The sequence below is a fragment of the Panicum hallii genome, chromosome 5, assembly GCF_002211085.1.
Source record: "Panicum hallii strain FIL2 chromosome 5, PHallii_v3.1, whole genome shotgun sequence".
Taxonomy (NCBI): Eukaryota; Viridiplantae; Streptophyta; class Magnoliopsida; order Poales; family Poaceae; genus Panicum; species Panicum hallii.
Window position 1 is genome coordinate 10,004,975 of NC_038046.1, and position 21,136 is coordinate 10,026,110.

General features: G+C 45.2%; 3 protein-coding genes across 5 annotated transcripts; 2 read left to right on the plus strand and 1 right to left on the minus strand.

Annotated features, from left to right (window-relative positions):
- Positions 1-303: 303 nt before the first annotated feature.
- Positions 304-5,100, minus strand: LOC112895408 (elongation factor 2). 2 transcript variants are annotated; one of them, XM_025963355.1, is made up of 3 exons: positions 4,957-5,100; positions 3,374-3,508; positions 304-2,984 (listed from the first exon to the last, which is right to left on the minus strand). In XM_025963355.1, the coding sequence occupies exons 2-3, from the start codon at positions 3,462-3,464 to the stop codon at positions 544-546; spliced, it is 2,532 nt and encodes an 843-aa protein (XP_025819140.1). In that variant the 5' UTR covers positions 3,465-3,508; positions 4,957-5,100; the 3' UTR covers positions 304-543. The 2 variants fall into 2 exon arrangements, with proteins under 2 accessions (XP_025819140.1, XP_025819141.1); XM_025963356.1 differs by having other exon boundaries at positions 3,374-3,505; positions 4,957-5,055.
- A 345-nt stretch (positions 5,101-5,445) lies between these two features.
- Positions 5,446-6,879, plus strand: LOC112895409 (probable 3-hydroxyisobutyrate dehydrogenase-like 1, mitochondrial). Its single transcript, XM_025963357.1, has one exon. It carries the CDS (start codon positions 5,497-5,499, stop codon positions 6,523-6,525), a length of 1,029 nt encoding a protein of 342 aa, XP_025819142.1. The 5' UTR covers positions 5,446-5,496; the 3' UTR covers positions 6,526-6,879.
- A 9,096-nt stretch (positions 6,880-15,975) lies between these two features.
- LOC112893424 (rRNA methyltransferase 1, mitochondrial) lies at positions 15,976-20,987 on the plus strand. 2 transcript variants are annotated; one of them, XM_025960743.1, is made up of 2 exons: positions 15,976-17,632; positions 20,120-20,987. In XM_025960743.1, exons 1-2 carry the CDS (start codon positions 16,106-16,108, stop codon positions 20,144-20,146), a joined length of 1,554 nt encoding a protein of 517 aa, XP_025816528.1. In that variant the 5' UTR covers positions 15,976-16,105; the 3' UTR covers positions 20,147-20,987. The 2 variants fall into 2 exon arrangements, with proteins under 2 accessions (XP_025816528.1, XP_025816529.1); XM_025960744.1 differs by lacking the exon at positions 20,120-20,987 and adding an exon at positions 17,992-18,013.
- Positions 20,988-21,136: the final 149 nt, after the last annotated feature.

Here is a 21,136-nt window from a genome sequence, read left to right on the forward strand (position 1 = left end):
ACTGGAAAGCACACGGATATGCATGTTGCGATGGTACGAACAATGATAATAACGATCGAACGATCTGCTATTGGAAGAATTACAGATAGGGATACGATGAAACCTCCCAGAATCCTAGCATATCAAACAGTGAAATGCGGACCTGGGTGGAACAAAGAATCACAGGGGGGCAACACTTGTATGACCAAAAGCACGGGACACTTAGCAGACACAAGGCAAAGCTCAACGCATAGCAAGAAAGCACGCAACAAAACAGTGAAATTCTATCTACCTTATGGCAAAAGCAAAGCATTCACAAGACAGTAGAAACAAGCGTTGTACGCAAATACCACCACTTACCACAGATACCAACTCTGTTTCATCAGTTACATCACGACGGATAACAAAACAGTCTTAGCAGGACACTACCATATGACTAATCATGTTCAGAAACAGAACCATATGACAACTAAAGAAAATGAAATTCGAAAGTAGTTCCCATTACAGTAGATGAATGGACGATTAAACCAGCAGGGGGTAACAGTAGCACAGAACACCAAAAATTTAGAGCTTGTCCTCAAACTCAGAAAGCGGGGTCATCTGTTCCTTGAGACCCTTCCTCTTGCGGATGTCCAACACCAGCTGAGCAGCCTGGGAGCCAGCCTCCAAAGGATCAGAGCTCATCATGTCCCAGTGGTCAAACACACACTGAGGGAACGCCTGACCAGAGGTTGCAGCCCTCAGTTGGCTGGAGAACCCAAAGGACTCAATGACGGGGAGGTAAGCCTTGATGTTGTAGAGCGGGGTACCCGGCCTCTGCATCTCCTCAAACACGTGCCCTCTCTTCTGGTTCAGAACACCGTAGATACCACCAAGTGCATTCTCAGGAGCCTGGATCTCCACAAGGTACACTGGCTCTAGCAGCCTTGGCTTGGCCGTGAGCTGAGAAGCATAAATGACCCTCCTGGCAGTTGGAATGACCTGGCCACCACCCCTGTGAATTGCATCAGCATGAAGAACAACATCACAGACCTCAAAGCAAATGCCACGCATGTTCTCCTCAGCAAGTGCTCCCTCCTTCGAGGCCCACTGGAAACCAGCAACAACGGAATCCTTGATTTCATTGAGGTACTGCACTCCCTTACACATATCAACAACCATGTTCGGGCCAGTGGTCTCAGGTCCAAAGCACCAAATCTTCTTGGCAAGATCCTTGTCCCACCCAAACTCCTCAGAGAGGATCTTGGAGCGCACCTTGGGATCATCACGTGGACCAATGCGTCCCTCATCAATAGCCTCAGCGAGACCCTCTTCCAACGGGCGGGCTTCCATGTAAAGACGGTTATGCTTGTTGGGAGACTTGCTCATGACTGTTCTGCAGGATTTCTCAAGAACAGTTTCACGGAAAGAGACAACAGGAGGGGAAACAATAATTTCAGCACCACCCATGAAGTCTTCCTGCAGATCCTTCAGGCAGATCTCTAGGTGAAGCTCACCAGCTCCAGCAATAATATGCTCACCAGATTCTTCAATGGTACAGAGGACCATAGGATCAGACTTTGCCAGACGCTTCAAACCTTCAACTAGCTTGGGTAGGTCAGAGGCAACCTTGCACTGAACAGCAACACGCACAACTGGGGAGACAGAGAACTTCATGGCTCTGATTGGGCATGCATCAACTTCCTTCTCATTAGTCAGTGTAGCATTCTTCGTGATGAACTGATCCAGACCGACCATAGCAACAGTGTTACCACAGGGAACATCCTCAACTGACTCTTGTTTCTTTCCCATCCAGATAACAGTACGCTGGACACTCTTGACATACAGATCCTTCTTCTGGCCAGGCACATAGTTGGGACCCATGATACGAACCTTCATACCAGTAGCAACCTTCCCAGAGAAGACACGACCAAAGGCAAAGAACCGCCCCTTGTCAGATGCTGGAATCATCTTTGAAACATACAGCATGAGAGGACCCTCCGGATCACAGTTCCTGATGGCAGTAGCATAGATATCATCAAGGGGTCCCTCGTACAGGTTCTCCACACGATACCTCTGTGCCTTTGCTGGGGAAGGAAGGTGGAATATCATCATCTCAAGAAGTGCAGTACTAGCTGGAAGCCAGGTTTGCATAACACGCTTCATCAAAGCCTTGCCAACCAATTCCTTCTCATCAGCCTTCATGGTAACATTAAGCTTTTGAAGCATGGGCCACAACTTATCCTTCTGGTCATTCATGCAGGTGTTGATGATTTGCTTGATGGGCTCATAGCAGAACTGAACAAATCCTCTCTTGCAGGTAGCAGAGCCTGTGTTCTTGGTGGTCCACTTCTTCGTGGCTGGGTCAAAGAAGTTCTCGCCCCAGAGCCTCTCCATCATCTTAGTTTCATCAACTCCAAACTTGGATGCATACATCTTGGCAAAGTTGGTGAGGGTGAAGGCCCAGCCGTGCAGACCAGCAGAGAAAGCAACAGTTCCCTTCTCCGGGTAGACTTGGACATCACCAAGGAGCTTATCTTCATATGTTGCCATAATGACATTGGCATTCTCAATGACACGGGAGAAAGTCTGGTAGGCTTCCTCACCCTCAACCTGAAGCTCAAGGAAGCACCTGTCCATCTTGTTCACAGTAAGAACTGGCCTAATCCTCTCACCAAGAGCCTGGCGGAGCACAGTCTCAGTTTGCACACAGACACCTTCAATACAGTCAACCACCACTAGAGCACCATCGGTGATACGCAGGGCAGCTGTGACTTCCGAAGAAAAATCGACGTGCCCAGGTGAGTCGATAAGGTTGATCAAGTACTGGTTACCATCTCTCTCACCCTTGTAATTCTTCAGTGACTCCGGAGTCATCTCATAGTAAAGAGAGATACCGGTGGATTTGATTGTAATACCACGCTCTGCTTCATCTGCGCGAGTATCAGTCATGCGAACATCACCAGCAACTTCCTGGGCAATAATCCCAGCAGCTGCCACAAGGGAGTCTGTAAGGGTAGACTTGCCTGCAAAGAATTAAATGACATGTAAGAACACAGTGGAACTTCAAAATCAAACTCAATATGCATCATAGAATAGTACAGCATTAAGGATAGATAACCTATCACAAATTAACAAAGACAGCAGTACATTATAATATAAAACACATCGTTAACAGATACTATAGACCAAAATAATTAAAAGAATTTCAATAAGCCTATTTCCTAAATGGTATGATTATCTGCACACAGAATTAACTAGGCATGAAATAGATAATACAGCAGGAATCACATCAACCGTGAAGCACAATACAGACCATAAATATTTAAAATGAAACAAGTGCTAAACCAAAAGGCTTGAATACGTCAGACAACACATTTGTATGGCATCTAATAAAACACAGTTCTTAACATACCGTGGTCCACATGAGCAATAACAGACATATTACGGATGTTGTTCTTTTTGTCCATGATGCCACGGAGCTCCTCCGCCGTGAACTTCACCATCTTGACTTCTTTTGAAGATCACGCCACAAATATATATTTTCCTGCTGTTCAAAGGTCCAGGAAAAAAGTAAGAATCCAACTAAAACATGAGCAAAAAACTAAACCAGAATCTTTGAAAGTAAAAGAATGACTGAAGTAATAAGCACTGTAATTGTCAGGATAATAAGAGACGCATATATTGATTAATTGCAGTATGTGAAAAATGATTGGGATTCAATCCAGAATGTAATTAAAAATGTTTTAACTTACTTTATCAGGCTAAACTATTCTAAAGTTTACAGACACAAATGGGACGGTATTCACATAAAAGTTAGAAGAAATAAACAGAAAATTATCTGAAGTGAACACAGGGTGCATTCTCATTAAAACTAATATTTAATTGAACACGGTGCATCCAGTCATTAATCAACGGGATTGTATTCACAGAAAAGCTAAGGAAAAAATAAACAGAAAATTATCTGATCAGAACACAGGGTGCATCCTCATTAAACTAATATTTAATTTAACACAGGGTGCATCCAGTCAATGATCAAACAATAGGAAGTTTTTTCATTGCCTCTGGTTCAACATGATTACACAGCATACTACACATACTGGAAGCTGCAGCGAGCTACTAGAAGTGAAACTAATCCAACTTAAGTACAAAAGCACAACAAACAAGGAGATACAATATTAGACATGAACATCTGCAGAGTTACCACTTCAAACAAAGGACTCCCATACAGACAGATTATAAGGACTGGCAAACCAATTTACATGGAAACACCAGAAGATTAATTTAGACATACATGTAAACTAGCATAAGATTCTAACCTTCAGAAAACTCTTAACAGACCAAAAGGAATGCATAGTTTACCAAACAAATTCATGTACTCAAGTATGGAGAAGCACATCAATAGTATTCCAATGTATCGAACATCATAAAATTGGACTAGAAATCAACAATTACACAGACAAAACGAGATCATATACATAGCTACCCTGAACCTAAGAACTACCAGCAGACCACAAATCGTAGAAAAGATCAGAATGTAGCGGCCACAATTATTCATGTCGAAACAGCATATCTGAGTCAACACATTAGTTCCACCAAAGGATCCCACCATATCCACTTCATAGACCCTAACGTGTAAAAACTAATAGACTCGATTAAGAAGAACCAAATAATCCAAAACGTTTCTAGTGAACCAGGATTGCACCGCATTTCTACAGATCGTAGAGATGAGTCACAGAGAGAACCGTCAGGGACCCGTAAACCAACGAATTGATATAAATTACATCGAGATTACCCCCCAGAAAACATCAGATTCGATCAGCACACCACTTCGAGGCCTATGATTCAATCCAATCAACAACACACGACACTACTAGATGGAACCAAAACGACTCGGAACTGAACTAGAAACACTAATCAGCTAGAAGCACGGCGCATGGATGAACAAGCTCTACCAACCAGAGTGAGATGGAGCCGAAGAGGGAAGTGGCAAGTTACCTTGGTTTCGCCTCCCGATCTGAGAGACGATATGTGGAGGCGCCGCCGGGAGAGAGGACTGAAACCCTAGCGGCCGCCCGGTGAGGATATTTATAGCTGCGGAGTTGAGGAACCGGCAAGAAATATCCCGCGGGCGAATATTCGGAGCCTGGACCGTGGGTCCGGTCGATCCAGACCGGCGGCCATCGAGGGTGGCAAAGGGAAAAGCAGGGTCAATTCGGGGAATTCGCGGGCGGTGCGTGGCGCTTGGCCGTCCGATCGCGCAATTTCTTGGGGCAGTTCGGGAAGTGCGTCTGTGCGGTCCGGCTGTGTGGCGATCCGGTTTATAGTCGAGCCGTCTGCGCAGCGTGTTGGGGCGGCTTCTGGGCCACTCGTCACCCGTGAGCTCACCCTTGGGCTACCATTCGGCCCAGGGATAGAGCCCTCGCTGTTTTGCGTGGACCTGGCCCGTTACCAAGGGTGACGTCAGTGACCAGAAGGTGTGTGTACCTCACGCGACCACGCCTTATCTGCATACTGGAACAGCTACTCCGCCCCCAAATGCTCGCCGGCATCTCCCGTTCCCTCGCTCGCCGCGGCCCGCCCTTTCCCCTTGCCGCTACCGCCGCCGCCGCTGCTGCAGCCATGTCGTCGTCATCGACGAGAGCGAACGTCTCCGATCGTCCGATCTCTCCGGACACCACCCGCGTGGCCTGGGTGGGGACGGGCGTCATGGGCCAGTCCATGGCCGGCCACCTCCTCGGCGCCGGCTACGCGCTCACCGTCTTCAACCGCACGGCCTCCAAGGCTCAGGGTCTCGTCTCCCGCGGCGCCAGCCTCGCGGACAGCCCGCGCGCGGCCGCCGCGGCTGCCGATGTCATCTTCCTCATGGTTGGCTTCCCCTCCGACGTCCGCTATACCGCCCTCGATCCATCCACCGGCGCCCTCGCCGGCCTCGCCCCAGGCGGTGTCCTCGTCGACATGACAACCTCCGACCCCACCCTCGCCGCCGAGATAGCCGCGGCCGCTGCCGCCGCCGGCTGCTCGGCCGTGGACGCCCCCGTCTCCGGCGGCGACCGCGGGGCCCGCAACGCCACCCTCTCCATCTTCGCGGGCGGCGACGCCGCCCTCGTCGCCCGCCTGGCGCCGCTCTTCAAGCTCATGGGAAACGCGCTGTACATGGGCGGGCCCGGCGCGGGTCAGCGCGCGAAGCTGGGCAACCAGATCGCCATCGCGTCCACCATGGTGGGCCTCGTGGAGGGCATGGTGTACGCGCACAAGGCCGGGCTGGACGTGGCCAAGTGGCTGGAGGCCATCTCCACCGGCGCGGCGGGTTCCAAGTCGCTGGAGCTGTACGGGAAGCGGATCTTGGAGCGGGACATGGCGGCTGGCTTCTACGTCCGGCACTTCGTGAAGGACCTCGGTATCTGCCTGTCGGAATGCCAGGCCATGGGGCTGTCGCTGCCGGGGCTCGCGCTCGCGCAACAGCTCTACGTGTCGCTGATTGCGCACGGCGAGGGCGGCCTCGGTACGCAGGCGCTCATACTGGCCATCGAGCGGCTGAACAACACCAGCCTCGAGAAGGACTAGCGGAACTGTGAAAGGCTCGCGGCTCCAGCTCTGGTGATCTCGTCACTCGTTGGAAGAAGCTTGCTTGATGCAATGCTGTTTGAGGTGAATCTCGGTGGCGTTTCAGAGTTTTACATTTGTGTACTAGTGTGCTGTGCAAGAACTCAGAACTGTGCGGCTTGGATGCTTGCTTAAATGCTTGGCTCTACTTGTTTATTACACTTTAGAGCGGCTATTAGCTCAAATAAGATTCTGCGATCAATGCGGTGTTGCCTTGCTTGGTTTAGTGCCAAAGCTTGCTATTTGTCAGTCAACATGTAATGCCTTTGTTTATTACTCTAAATTCAGCATGGTTGCGGGAACATTTCATGGTAACTCATCCAGAGTTTGCTGAAACGTTGTTTTATTATCATATCGCGTACCTGGACTGCCTTATCCTGCTGACGATGATCTGTGCTATTGAAACACTAGTTTTTAAGCCTCCTCTGTCCTCTCCTTATGGATGTCCCGGTCCTTTTGCGGATTCATCCTTTGAGCTAAAGGGCATCTGGCAAAACATCAGTTTAGGAGCCCAAGACAGGAAAAATTGCAACTAACAAAATGCTACCAGCAGACGACAAAGTTTGATTCTGCATTACTGGGCATTCCCGAATTATATTATTGTTGTAGCCCTGAGGATCTTGAAGGCTGAAAGGCTTGCACCCACAGTTGATCAATCTCATGTATATTGGCAGGAACCAACATTATGAGATGGTAACACCATGTCAAGGAGAGGAACAATGGAGCAGATTGCACTATGGACAAGTATAAAGAAACTATGTAGTGTAAAATAAAAAGGAAAGACCACACAAAATAACATTGAATAAAGCAGTACCAATCCAACCAAAAACTGCAACCATATGTTGCCAGCAACCAACAAGCATATATAGCACAGTCAAGATATATTGTCAGTGAGGGGAACAATTTAGGCTGTGTTTGATTCAGCTCTCTGAACCTGCTTCTCCTTTCACAAAGCAGAAGCTGAACCAAAGGGGTTCAGCTTTTCTGCAGCTGCTTTTCTGTAGTACAAATTTGAAAGCAGGTTGTACCTTACTTTTGCAGCTTTTTCGAATTTGTGAAAACTACACATCTACTATTGGTCATATATATATATCCTTTTAATTCTTTTTTATATATAAGAAAATAAAGATTTTCATATATAGGAAAATAAAAATAAAAAAGAATAAAAAAGTTAACTCCAAATAATTTTATATATATATAAAAATAAAGATTTAAAGGAAAAAGGATTTGGTCATAAAAAATATTATATACTGTCAATTTGCATAAAGACAATACATAGATTTTTCACGGTCGACAACTCACAGCAGTTTGAACCAAACGACTTTCAGCTTTTTCACAGCAAGTATCTCACAGCAGTTTTCACAGCTCACAGCTGAACCAAACGCACCCTTAACCACCTTGTAATAGGTGGCCCAGCAGAACATTAAAAATTCAGCAGATTCAAATGAGAGGGAACTGTTGAAAATAAATTTCAGTTAAGATATTGTGATCTTCACTGTTAAGGAAAAACATTTAAACCATCTAAACGTGATTAAGGAAACCTAACGATAAAACCCTAATGGGCTGTGATCAGCAGGCCCATTAGCTGTTTCCAGAGGCTGGCCCCCAGCCCCACAGTGCCTATAAACATATATAAACATAAGGTCGTGGTTAGCATCTTAATGACATAATCATCTCAATCTAAAACCCTAGCCACCGCTAGTCTGATCGCTAAGGGCACTGGAGGGGTTTGGAAGGCCAAGCACTCCCGTTGGCGCCCGGAGGACGCCAATTCGCTACTGCATCTCCTACACCGACAAGAACGCCTACTTCCTCTACGGATCAGGCGTAAATGGCTGCTACTACTGCTAACACTGGTATAATGAACTAGGTTATATTAAGTTTCTGGGTAATGTGCCACTAATATTAAGTTTTTGGCAATTTCTAACAATTGGTATCAGAGCCACCTTAACCTAGTCATGCACGGTCAAATTTTTGAGCCATGCTTATGCCTCTGTTTTCATCAGTTTAAGATGCAAAAGTGCTGTGCAGATTAGATCCTATTACACAGTTAAGGTTGATTCATGTTTTAGACGCAATTAGTTCCTGCAGAAAGGCTTTTATGTGTTAATCATGCTTGATTAGACCTAAATCATAGTTAATTAGTTTTCTGATCACGAGATTAGATCTAATCTAATTCGGATTATGTCCGGTTTAAGTTTAATCTTGATCTGTTAATGCTAAGTTTCTCGGATTAGATGCAAATGCTTAATATTTATACTAATTCATGATTAAACTGAGACAAATTGATGATCAAGCTATGCCATTAAGGTTAGGGCTTACTGCTACTTAATTTGTTTCCCAAATTAGATCTCTGTTCATGTTTAATTTCCGCAAAATTAGATCCAAAATCATGAACAAGATGCATAAGTAAGCATTGAGAGGAAAGAGGAATACAAATCTTAGATCAATTTGAGAAATCCCTAAATCCCGTGATGAACCCTAACCTTAAGATTGAAGAAGAAATTACATGGGTGACCATGAGAACGCGGAGCTCTGCGCGCATGAGCAGCGTGCGGCCGTAGGGCCCGCTTGCGCCGCAGCCGCCCGCGCCAGCACCGCTCGGTGCGCTGCGGGCCAGCCCGCCGGTGCACTGCGGCCGGCCCCCTGCGCGCCACCTGCGTGCGCACCGCCCGGCCTCCTGCCCGCTGCGCATCGCCCGGCAGCCCGTCTGCGCAGCATCCCACGGGCGGCCACCTGCGCGCTAGCACACTGCCGCTCAGCCACCCGCGCGCACTACTTAGTCGCCAGGCCGGCGCGGCGCCTGTGCAGCATCCCTCGGGCGCGCCACCTGCGCACCAACCCGTGCGCCGCCTGCGCCGCCCGGGCAGCACCCGTGCACCACCTGCGCTGCTGGGGCCCGCAACGCCGGCGCGCCACGTGCGCGGCTCAGCCCCTGTGCCGCGCGCCGCCAGCGCGCCAGCGCCGCCCCGCGCGCCGCCTACGCGCCAGCCCGTCTCTCCGCCTGCGCGGCGCCGCCCGCGTGCATAAGCGGCGGCCGTGCCTGGGAAAGGGATGAAGTGAATCGAGGCTGTTAGGGTTTGTTCCAGGAATGTGCTATTTATGTGAGTTGCCATAAGTTTCTGGCCATCCGATCGGAATGGAGCGTCCAGATTCACCCGCATTAGGGTTTTCGCGGGATGGGCCAAATGCACAGATTGGGCTGCGCGTGTAGAGGGATGTTTATTTGTGCTGTTTACGAGTTTTAGCCCAGATTAATGTTTAAAGCCATTTATTTATTGTTTCTTATGTTTAAGCTGTTATGTTTAAATGCTTTAATTATTTCTGTTGCACTTATTACTACCAGCATTATGTTAATTAATTTCCATGAGTTATGTAAATGTTTTCAATCCTATTTTAGTTGCATTTATTCGTTGAAAATTATGTTTATCCACCATAAGCAATTAAGATGCACTCTATTTAAATGGAACCATCGGGAAGTTTATTTAGAGCACTTGTAATTAATTCTGACCATCGTTGATTTAATTATGAGTTTTAATGATAAATTTCGTTTGTTTTCCCCATCGGTGATGCAAATTGAAATTTATGTATGATTTTAATCAGACCATCGTAGGGTTAATTTCATACTTCTTATGCGCATCTTAATTGTGAGTTTAATGAAGTTATTGTTCTCATGATTTTTCAGTGAACACTGTGACGGGCTACCTGAAATCCATTGAGCCACTGAATGGCACCAACTATCCAAGCTGGTATAAAGATGTTAATGTTGCCATTGCGGTGTGTGAGTATGATCTCGCCTTACGTCGAGACAAGCCAGCAGAGCCCACTGATCCCAATGGTGATCGTACTGCCATTGAGAAGTGGGAAAGATCAGACAGGATGGCCAACATGATCATTAAGAATACGATCACTCCGGCCATCCGTGGTGCTATTCCTGATAAGGACCAGAATGGTAATGATCTGAGCGCCAAGGCATACCTTGCCAAGGTGGAGAAGAACTTTAAGAGTTCTTACAAGACTTATGCTAGCACCCTAATCATGAAGATACTGACTTCACAGTATGATGGGCAAAGTGGAATCAGGGAGCACATTATGAGCATGTGTAACATGGCAAATAAGCTGAAGACGCTGGATATGGCTATCTCTGATGGTTTTCTGGTGCACTTCATCACGACTTCTCTGCCAGTACAAGACAGTCCCTTCAAAATAAGCTACAACACTCAGAGGCGACTTGGAGCATGGCTGAGCTCATTAGCTACTGTGTTGAGGAAGAAGAAAGGCAGAAAGCTGAAAGGATGAAGGATGCTGTCAACATGGTCAGCGAGCGCTTTGGACGTGTTAGCATGAGCAACACTCCTAAGCATCAGGCTGAGTCTGGCAGCAGCAGGCAGCATAAGAAAAATTTTAAGGGCCATAAGAGCAAGGCCGTGTCACATAAGAAGACCTCTGATGAGAGGTTGTGCAAGTTCTGCAAGTCACCTAAACATGAGCAGAAGGAATGACATGGATCTAAGGAGTGGCTTAAGAACAAAGGTACAATTATTGATTATGTATTTTTTATTGATGAATCGTTCTTAGTGAATTTTTCTTCTAATACTTGGTGGATTGACTCAGGTGCCACTATGCACATTTCTAATTCACTACAGGTATTCAGTTCGATCCAAACTATAAGAGAGGGGGAGCGAACCCTAAGAGTGGCTGATGGCAATGAAGTGAAGGTTGAAGGCATTGGGAGCTTCGATTTGGAGTTATCAGACGGTTTCAACCTTAGTTTACGTGATGTTCTTTATGTTCCCAGTTTGAAGAGAACCTTATTTCTGTTTCGCGTTTAGATAAGTCGGGACATATTTGTGAGTTTGGCAACTCTGTGTGCAATATTAAATTTCATAATTTAAGTGTGGGCCTTGGTTATTTGCAAGGCGATCTTTATTTGCTCTCTCTTGATAATGTTTATTCTGCAATGAATGTGGATGATGTAACGTATAAGCGTAAGCGTGATGATGAGACTTCTTCGAAATTGTGGCATTGTCGTTTGGGCCACATTTCGAGGGGGAGAATTGAGCGTCTCATAAGAGAAGAGATACTCCATTCATTAGATCTCTCAAACTTAGATCAACAATGCGTTGATTGTATTAAGGAAAAATTTGCTAAGACAATTAAGAAAGGAGCTACTCGGAGTTCGGGCCTATTAGAAATAATTCATACTGATATTTGTGGCCCGTTCCCAGTAAAGTCTGTTAATGGTTTTAACTCGTTCATTACTTTCATAGATGACTTCTCTCGTTACGGTTATATTTACCCCATTCGTGATCGATCCGAGTCATTAAATAAATTCACAATATTCAAGGATGAAGTGGAAAATCAGCATAATATCACTATTAAATTAGTGAGATCGGATCGAGGTGGTGAATATTATGTGAGACATGCTCCATTCGGCCAAGTACCCGAACCATTCGCTAAGTATCTTGAAGAGAATGGTATAAATGCCCAGTACAGTATGCCGGGCGAACCACAGCAAAACGGAGTTGCTGAGCGTCGTAATCGTACATTAATGGACATGGTACGTAGCATGCTTAGTTATTCTACTTTGTCTGTAGAGCTGTGGATGGAAGTATTAAAAATAGTTGCGCAGATACTTAATCGTGTTCCTTCCAAATCCGTGCCAAAAACACCTTATGAGTTGTGGTTTAGGAAGAAACCATCGCTTAATTATTTGCGTGTGTGGGGCTATCCAGCCGAAGCTAAGTTATTTAATCCACAGCAAAAGAAATTAGATAATAAGACGGTGAGCTGCTATTTCATCGGATACCCTGATAAGTCTAAGGGATACCGATTCTACTGTCCTGATCGCCTCACTAAGTTCGTTGAGACCAGGCAGGCTGTATTCCTAGAGGATGCAGAAATCAGTGGGAGCTTCCCGAGGAGGGAAATTAATCTTGAAGAAATACGGGCTGAGCTTCCCATCCCGGTAATTCAAGAAACAGTAACACCTCAGTTTAGTGCCGCTGTTTATTTCTTCCGTTCAGAGTACACCATCTGTTCAGATTACGCCTCCTGTTCAGATGTTCAGAGAGTACTAGCGCTACTCCGCCTGTTGAAGTAGCTCCTGAGCCTGCGAGCGAACAACAAGCTGAGCAAATGGCGCCTAATGCTGAAGATGAGAACCCTGTCGAGATGCCTCAGACTGCACCTCAACCAGCACCTCAGCCTGTTGAACCATTAAGAAGATCACAACGGGTTAGGAAACAGACAGTTTTCCGTGATTACGAGACATACTTAAGTGAAGATATGTATGATATTGGGAAAGCTGATGATCCTAACTCGTTTAGAGAGGCAGTATCATGTGAGAACTCTGCCAAATGGGTTGAGGCCATGGAAGAAGAGCTTAAGTCCATGAGTTCCAATGATGTTTGGGATCTGGTAGATATTCCTAATGGAGTCAAACCAGTAGGCTGTAAATGGATCTACAAGACTAAACGTGATTCTAAAGGGAATGTCGAACAATTCAAAGCAAGGCTTGTAGCCAAAGGTTTTACACAAAAGAAAGGGATTGATTATAATGAAACTTTCTCCCCTGTGTCTAAGAAAGATTCATTCAGAATCGTTATGGCGCTAGTAGCTCATTATGACTTAGAGTTACATCAGATGGATGTCAAAACTGCATTCCTGAATGGTGACTTGGATGAGACCATCTTCATGGCACAACCGGAAGGTTTTGTTGTGAAGGGCGAGGAACATTTAGGATGCAGACTTAAGAAATCTATTTACGGGCTTAAGCAAGCGTCAAGACAGTGGAACCTTAAATTTGATCAAGTGATTAAGAAATTCGGATTTAAGGAGAATGATGTGGATAATTGTATCTACACTAAGATAAAGGGTGGTAAATTTATAATTCTAGTGCTTTATGTGGATGATATCCTATTAGCGAGCAGCGATAAGCGTATGCTACATGAGACAAAGGGATTTCTTTTATCAAATTTTGATATGAAAGATCTTGGTGAAGTCTCTTATGTTCTGGGCATTGAGATACACCGAGATAGCACCAAAGGAGTACTAGGATTGTCTCAAAAAGTATATATTGAGAAAATGCTTAAGAGATTTAATATGGATAAGAGTAAGGCCACACCTGTTCCATTAACGAAAGGCGATAAGTTTAGTGAAGCCCAATGTCCTAAGAACTAATTGGAATCAGATGAGATGAAGGACATACCTTATGCTTCAGCTGTCGGAAGCCTGATGTATGCACAAGTCTGTACGCGTCTTGACTTGGCATTTGCTACCGGAATATTTGGAAGATATCAGAAAAATTCCGGGAAGGTCCACTGGGTTGGTGTCAAGAAGGCATTACGTTACTGCCAAGGCACTAAAGACTTCATGCTCACATACAGAAGATCAGATAACCTTGAACTTGTGGGTTATACTGATGCTGACTTTGCTGGATGTGTGGATAGTAGGAAATCTACATCAAGATATATCTACACGTTAGCTGGTGGAGCTATATCATGAAAAAGCTCTAAGCAAAGTTTAGTTGCAGCATCGATGATGCAAGCTGAATTTGTGGCATGCTATGAAGCAACTGGACAGGCTGTTTGGCTTAAGAATTTTATTTCGGGTCTCAAGGTAATTGACAGCATTATGGAACCTATAACATTATACTGCGATAATCAGTCTGCAGTATTCTTCTCGAGTAACAACGAGTCAAGTGGTGCTTCCAAACACATTGATCTTAAGTATCGTGTTGTGAAAGAAAGATGCCAGGATCGAACCATTAAGATTGAGCACATAAGAACTAATTGTATGTTAGCGGATCCGCTCACTAATAGCTTACCACCGAACGTGTTTAAGCAGCACGTTACTAATATGGGTTTGGTGGATAGTCTTTAGGTTCTGGTTTAGGGCCGTTATAACTCCCAACTAACGAATAAGCGTTCTACCGAGGTGTTTCAGTGAGACTGTGGATAATAGGATCCCAGTAGTGCATCAAGCTACTGACGACGCATTGGTCCGGTACTTTCTGTTACTACTAAGGGTGAACATTAGTATGATACGAACATTAGCCTTATCCGTTCGATCAAGTGGGAGAATGTTGGAAATAAATTTCAGTTAAGATATTGTGATCTTCACTGTTAAGGAAACGTTTAAACCATCTAAATGCGATTAAGGAAACCTAATGATAAAATCCTAATAGGCTGTGATCAGCAGGCCCATTAGGCCTTTTTCCAGAGGCCGGCTCCCAGCCCCACAGTGCCTATAAATATAAGGTCGTGGTTAGCATCTTAATGACCTAATCATCTCAATCTAAAACCCTAGCCACCGCTAGTCTGATCGCTAAGGGCACTGGAGGGGTTTGGAAGGCCAAGCACTCCCGTAGGCGCTCGGAGGACGCCAATTCACTGCTGCATCTCCTACACCGACAAGAACGCCTACTTTCTCTACGGATTAGGCGTAAATGGCTGCTACTACTGCTAACGCTGGTATAATGATTACCATTTATATCTTATTAGATTGATTTGTCATGAACTAGGTTATGTTAAGTTTCTGGGTAATGTGCCACTAATATTAAATTTTTGGCAATTTCTAACAGGAACAGAATTTTATTCAGCAAAAGTAAATAGTTGCCAGTTCACAGCACTTTATTTCTCACACAATTCATCACTTTATTTCTCACACAACTCATCACTTTATTTCTCACACAATTCATCATTTTGGATCCCACATTTATTCCTCCTCCTCCCCCTCTGTCTCCCTCACTTTTCGCTAGAGCATGACGACAATGACATGAGCTCCAACGCAACTTGAGGCAGCGAGCCCAGGATTTCTCTTCCTCTTCTTCTTCCCATCCCAAAACCTTCTCTCTGTGGTGGCATCTGTGGTGGCAAGGTTCGAAGAGGATGAAGGGCCACGGCAAGGAAGGGGGCATGGTGGGGCCACATAAAAACAAGAAAAGAGGGGCACCAGGTGCAACACCGGACCTCGGCAGTTCCATTTGACAGTTTGCACCGAACGCTGGCAGAGAGGGAGATAAAAGCGGGTTAAGAAAGAATCATGGCGCTAAACACAACTACTGCATTGGGAAAGTTAGAGTGAATTATACGAACGAGTCAACAACTATTGATACATTGTTGGAGCACTCACAATCTTAAAATTGTTGCAGCAATTGAAAACTGGAGAATTGTTAGAGATGCTCTGATATTAGGCAGACGCTCCTTATGGGAGGAAAAAACTAGTTGAAAGGAAGTAAAAGATTGGACGTCTGATAACTTAGATCAGACATCGAAAAATTCGAAGCCAAGCTACAGAAATGTCCAAGATCCACTTATTGCAAGTTGCTCGATTTTCAAATCTCCGAAGGCTCCTTCCAATAAACGGCAAAACCTGAAGGACTTCCGCATAAAACATCTTTTTCTAATCTCATCTCACCGGCGTCGTCCCCGCCGCGGCATTTCGCCGAACGTGTGGCGCGCACTGACCACCCAAAACCCCTCTCGCTCCCCACCCCAACCCGGAGCCCCAAAACCCTACTCTCCGCTGCGCCGACGCCATGCTCCACTTTGGCCTCTCCAAGTCCCATCCTTTCCCGCTCCTCGTGGCGGCGTCCTCGCCTCGCCGCACTATCCTCGCCGGTCTCCTCCACGCCAGCTACCTCTCCAAGCATCCGGCCTCCTCACCCGTGCCTCATCCGACCACCACCGCCCGTTCGAGCGCCAGGGCCGCCACGTCCCCGGCCGACCCCATCCGGTTCGGGCTGGGAGGCAGGGTTTCGTTTTCCACCGCCCCAGATGGGTCCGCATCGGCTGGCGGCGAGAGGGCGCTTCCCTGGCTTACCGCTGAGCCTGGCAACAGCGGCGCTCCCGCTGCGAGGACTAATGCCGGTCGCTCCTCCTCGTGGGAGAGTTCGGCAGAGAAATTTTTCTCTAGAGACGAGCAATACACGCGAAGAGAAGCGTCGGCCGACAGGACGCCGAACAGGGTGGCGATTAAGGAGGAGGATGATGAGAATGGGCCAATTGACAATCCCAAATGGGGCAGGATTAAGGACCGGTACCAGCGAGTTGTGGGGAGGGATGGAGGGTCCCGTGGCGAGAGGTTTAGGAGGGAGAGGTCTGCCAAGCCAGCTGTGAGGCAGTGGAACAACCAGGAGAACTGGGGGAGGAAGACAGGGAAGGAGGCAGGGGAATCGACGGTACCAAAGATGGTGGGGCAAGGGGTTTATGGTGTTGGGCCAGTGCTCGCAGCGCTCATGGCTGGTAGGAGGGAGTATTATGCATTGTATATGCAGGAAGGTATGGATTTGAGCGGGAGTAATAAGAAGAAGAAGGATAAAAAGGCAGTCGATAAAGTGCTGCGGATGGCAGAAAGGATCGGGCTGAAGGTCATTGAGACTTCGAAGCATGACCTTAACATGGTGGTGGATAACCGGCCACACCAAGGCCTGGTGCTTGATGCATCACCCTTGGAAATGGTAAATATGAAGGAGTTGGATCCAGTCAGGGTGGAAGGTGGAAAGGCACCTGTCTGGATAGCCTTGGATGAGGTTATGGATCCTCAGAATTTAGGAGCCATAATTAGGTCTGCCTACTACTTTGGTGCTGAGGGTGTCGTACTGTGTGCTAAGAACTCGGCTCCATTAAGTGGAGTAGTGAGCAAAGCTAGTGCAGGCTCGCTTGAGCTGATCGAGCTGCTTTCCTGCAGAAACATGATGCAGTTCTTGTCTTCATCAGCTGAAAATGGGTGGCGAGTTCTTGGTGGTACCATTGCTAACAAAGCTGTACCTCTCTCTGAAGTGGAAACAGGGGTGCCCACTATTCTTGTGTTGGGCAGTGAAGGCACTGGTCTGAGACCCCTGGTTGAGCGATCTTGCACTCATCTGGTCAGAATTCCTGGAAATGCTGATGTATTTGTTGAAGGAGCCGATGCAGACGCAGACGCAGACGCAGATGCAGGGGAAGAAGGTGATAGCCCTGCTGGTAGTCAAGATTTGAGATCATTCCTTGCGGTGGAGAGTCTGAATGTTAGTGTCGCAGCAGGAGTTTTGCTTTATCATCTGGCTGGAAAAGAAGCCTGTCCTGTAAGTGATAAGCCTAGCATCGCTCAAATGTAAGGATATTATGTGATCCATGCATTTCCTAGTTACTACAACCAATTTAGTACTTTTGATAAAGACTACTTTACTTTCTGTTGCATGCTTTAATTCTTCTGGTTGATAATAGAACTTCTTAGATAGACTTGATGATGATTTCTCAATTCTTTGAGAAATACCTTATCTGAATTCTGACTAAGCTCAGTGGGTGATTTTGTGGTTCATTAACCAGCATTCTAGACTGGCAAATCCATATCTCATGATGGCAGGAAAAAAGAAATCAATCGAGCATTGCTAGTTTCTCATCACTTTTTTCCTTAATCTTATTTGTGGCTGTATTCCAACAGCAATAATGTCCAATTATGTTACTTGGTCAGCTCTCTGATCTGAACAAGGTAAAAGTATTCTGCTCGATCCTTTGAACTTTGCACTACATTATCATCCTTTGGCGTTTGGATTTCAGATTACTGATCTTGTCTATTGCTGAAAACTTAAACTGTACTGTAGCTCGAGCCATCAAATTTGTTTTGAGTTCTTTTTTTGGCCTTGCAACATATGTAGGCAGATCTGTTTATTCATCCTTCATATTCCCTTCCTGGGTATTTTGCTTATTTTTATGTGAACTGTTCACAACAAGCTTTATAGGTGTTTTTTTTTGGGAGAACTCATAACTAACCTTACTTAATTGAACACAGCCAACCATATTCCATGGTACACACAGTCCTGTGCATTATCCATACAATCTTACCATATCCTGATGCTAAATTGTATGGTTCTTGAGCATACCAATTTTTTTTTTGAGTGGGTGCATACCAATTTGTTACAATACAAAGCTTAGGAGCGGCACAATCCGTTTCTGTAGATACCCTATATAGAAAAGATTAAAACAGAATTGCATGGACCTTTTCAGAATCAGCATATGGCTAGTGTTTTTGCAGGCAGAACATTCTGGTGTAAAAGTTTAGTTCTTTTGGTTCTTCAGTTTACTGTCGCCTTTCTGGGCAAGTAGGCATTTCCTGCAATCCTGCGTGTATGTTATGATCAACACATACCAGTTTGGGCCCCAAACCTCAACTCTCAGGCCATTTGGCCCAACATTTTCCCTTGGTACAAAGATTGTGTAGGTTGGTTGGTACAAAGTCGTTATTCAGTTTTTGTATTCCGTTGACATTCAGTTCATGATGAATGAAGTTCAAATGTACAATTCTTATTTGCCCCAGTCATTTGACTTTAATGCCTCCACCCTGTTAATTACTTTCAAGAATACTTTGCATGCCTGGTTATGGTATTAGTTTATCACGATCTCTGTACTGTCTAGGGATTGGGTGATCCTCGAGCTGAGGACTGAGGTACTGTGGTTCAACATTATTGTTATCATTTCATGCTATTTGGTAAGGATTGAGGAATAACTTACTATTAGTAGAGAAAATTGATAAGACACTAAAAGTTGACTGGAATCATGGGGTTATCTGAATCGGAGTTTATTACTGTGTACCAGCTTGGTTTGTATACCTTGAGTCCTTGACTTGTTGCCTCCTTGGATGTGTCTAAACTTTGGGCTCATTTTGATTCCAACAGTATGGCAGGTTTGAGAAGTTACAAGAGAACAAGTTAGATAGTATACCAGTCCGTCAATACATGTCAATAGCACTACGTTTAAATCCTATGCGCCTTTATCAAACTCACTCACACGCAGACATGTTACATTTTTCTGTAGTAACCTATTGGCATACCAATGTTTGTGCAAAATAGTAGCATGTTAAATGAATTCATGCTAGTCATCAAGCCAACACAGGTTGCATTTACTGGTGTGTCCATTCTCTGATTTTTAATATGGATTGCTAGTTTATGTTCCCTTTGTTGATTGCATGCATCTGCGTACTTTGTTTTTGCCTTTTTGGGGTTAGTTGATGGTGGGATAAATAAACTACCAATCTACTGTACTCCATACCCTATAGAAAGAGGCCAAATGACATGGCTTCACGGGGAGGACTCTAGGTGAAAGAAGATAATACAGGCTTAACATGTTTTTCTACAGTTTTCTTGATTAATGAAGTGATAACAATGACCTCCTTATATGTGGGATAGCCTTTGCCTGTGAAAATCATAATAACAGTACTGTTCACTGAAAAGTTGAACACAGATAGGGTCTCAGGCTTGCAGCTATGTACCGACCATTCATTTTGGATGCTAAGCCTTATTGAAGCTGCTGACAGTTTTTCTAGTTGGGGGGGGGGGGGGGTACATAAGCTGGCAGTGTAGGAAACTAAACTAGTCACACAACTTTTCCTTGTGTGCTAAAGGTTAATGTCTATGAGATATTCATATGTGCCAGTGTATCATTGGGATTTATCAGTTATCATTCTGTATAGACTTCTTTCACTGGATGTCTGGAATCTGGATCTTGGCATGCCTAATTGCCAATTATGTTCACAAATACACTTCTCTATAATTTCTTCATTCGTTGGTTGTCAGGTTAATTTTGGTACTGTAAATCTATAGCTACTGGTGGAGGTGGACTAAAAGATTCACTACAGGAAGATGCTCTAATGACTTTGGCTTTGTAAGCTGAGTTGCCTGAGCACCTTTTGTGGCTTTCACCAACACAAAGAACTGAACTTGCAAAGGAACTGCAATTTTTTAATCCATAGTGATACAGGTAAGATATACCTCAGCACTGCAAGATAATTAGGACATTGCAAAAGGCCCTAGGATTCTTTCGGAATCCACAGACGTTTCCTTTTTCCCAGTTTCTAGGCGTGTAGGCCTCAAAGCATCGAGGTGAATATTCCTCTCTAGAAGATCTCTCTGTGTGCGCGCCCGGGAGGTGTCATCATGGATTATAATTTATCTTTACACTCAGGTGTTAGTTATCTGCAGAAGACAAATGGCTTCATGTTGATGCTTGAGCTTCAAGTTTATGCAGATCATTTTTGCAATTAATTTTTTGGGTAAGTCTGTAAACTGTACTGTACATAAATAGTTTTCTTAATGGTCAAAACATACATAGACAGTGGAACTGGCTCTGCTGATATTCCACTTTTAGAAGTCAACAAAATTTATTGGCATAAAACATGGTTTGTAAACAATGTCATTTGCCATGTTGTTTCTGTCATTCTAGAAAACCAATGCCACCTGCTGTTTACCCTGACTTTTTTGAGAGTATCTGGGGTATGGTCGCCAGGCCACGAGGGCAGCTTGGAGATAACTTCCAAGTTTGGCAGCTGGTGTCATCAGGTGCGTGTAGTTATAAGGGACCTGGATAATGTAATATACTCATGTAAAACAAAACGTCATGTGATTTCTTAGCTTTACAACAAAGAGTGACAACTTGCACCTCTTGTATGAAGTCAAGGTCCCGTCACTATTGGCACAGCAGAGCAATTTGGCACCCAACAGGCATGAAGGCGCTGACACATGTGCTTTGCTTTCGTAGTTCTTGTGGTGCTTGCGTCAACCTTGCTCTTACCTTTTCCCATTTTGTAATGGCAA

Coding starts and splice junctions, on each gene's coding strand:
- LOC112893424 (XM_025960743.1), top strand. CDS start 16,106: ATGCTCCACTTTGGCCTCTCCAAGTCCCATCCTTTCCCGCTCCTCGTG. Junction 17,633..20,119: donor CTGGAAAAGAAGCCTGTCCT/GTAAGTGATAAG, acceptor GTTGGTTGTCAG/GTTAATTTTGGTACTGTAAA.
- LOC112895408 (XM_025963355.1), bottom strand. CDS start 3,464: ATGGTGAAGTTCACGGCGGAGGAGCTCCGTGGCATCATGGACAAAAAG. Junction 2,985..3,373: donor TATTGCTCATGTGGACCACG/GTATGTTAAGAA, acceptor AATTCTTTGCAG/GCAAGTCTACCCTTACAGAC.
- LOC112895409 (XM_025963357.1), top strand. CDS start 5,497: ATGCTCGCCGGCATCTCCCGTTCCCTCGCTCGCCGCGGCCCGCCCTTT.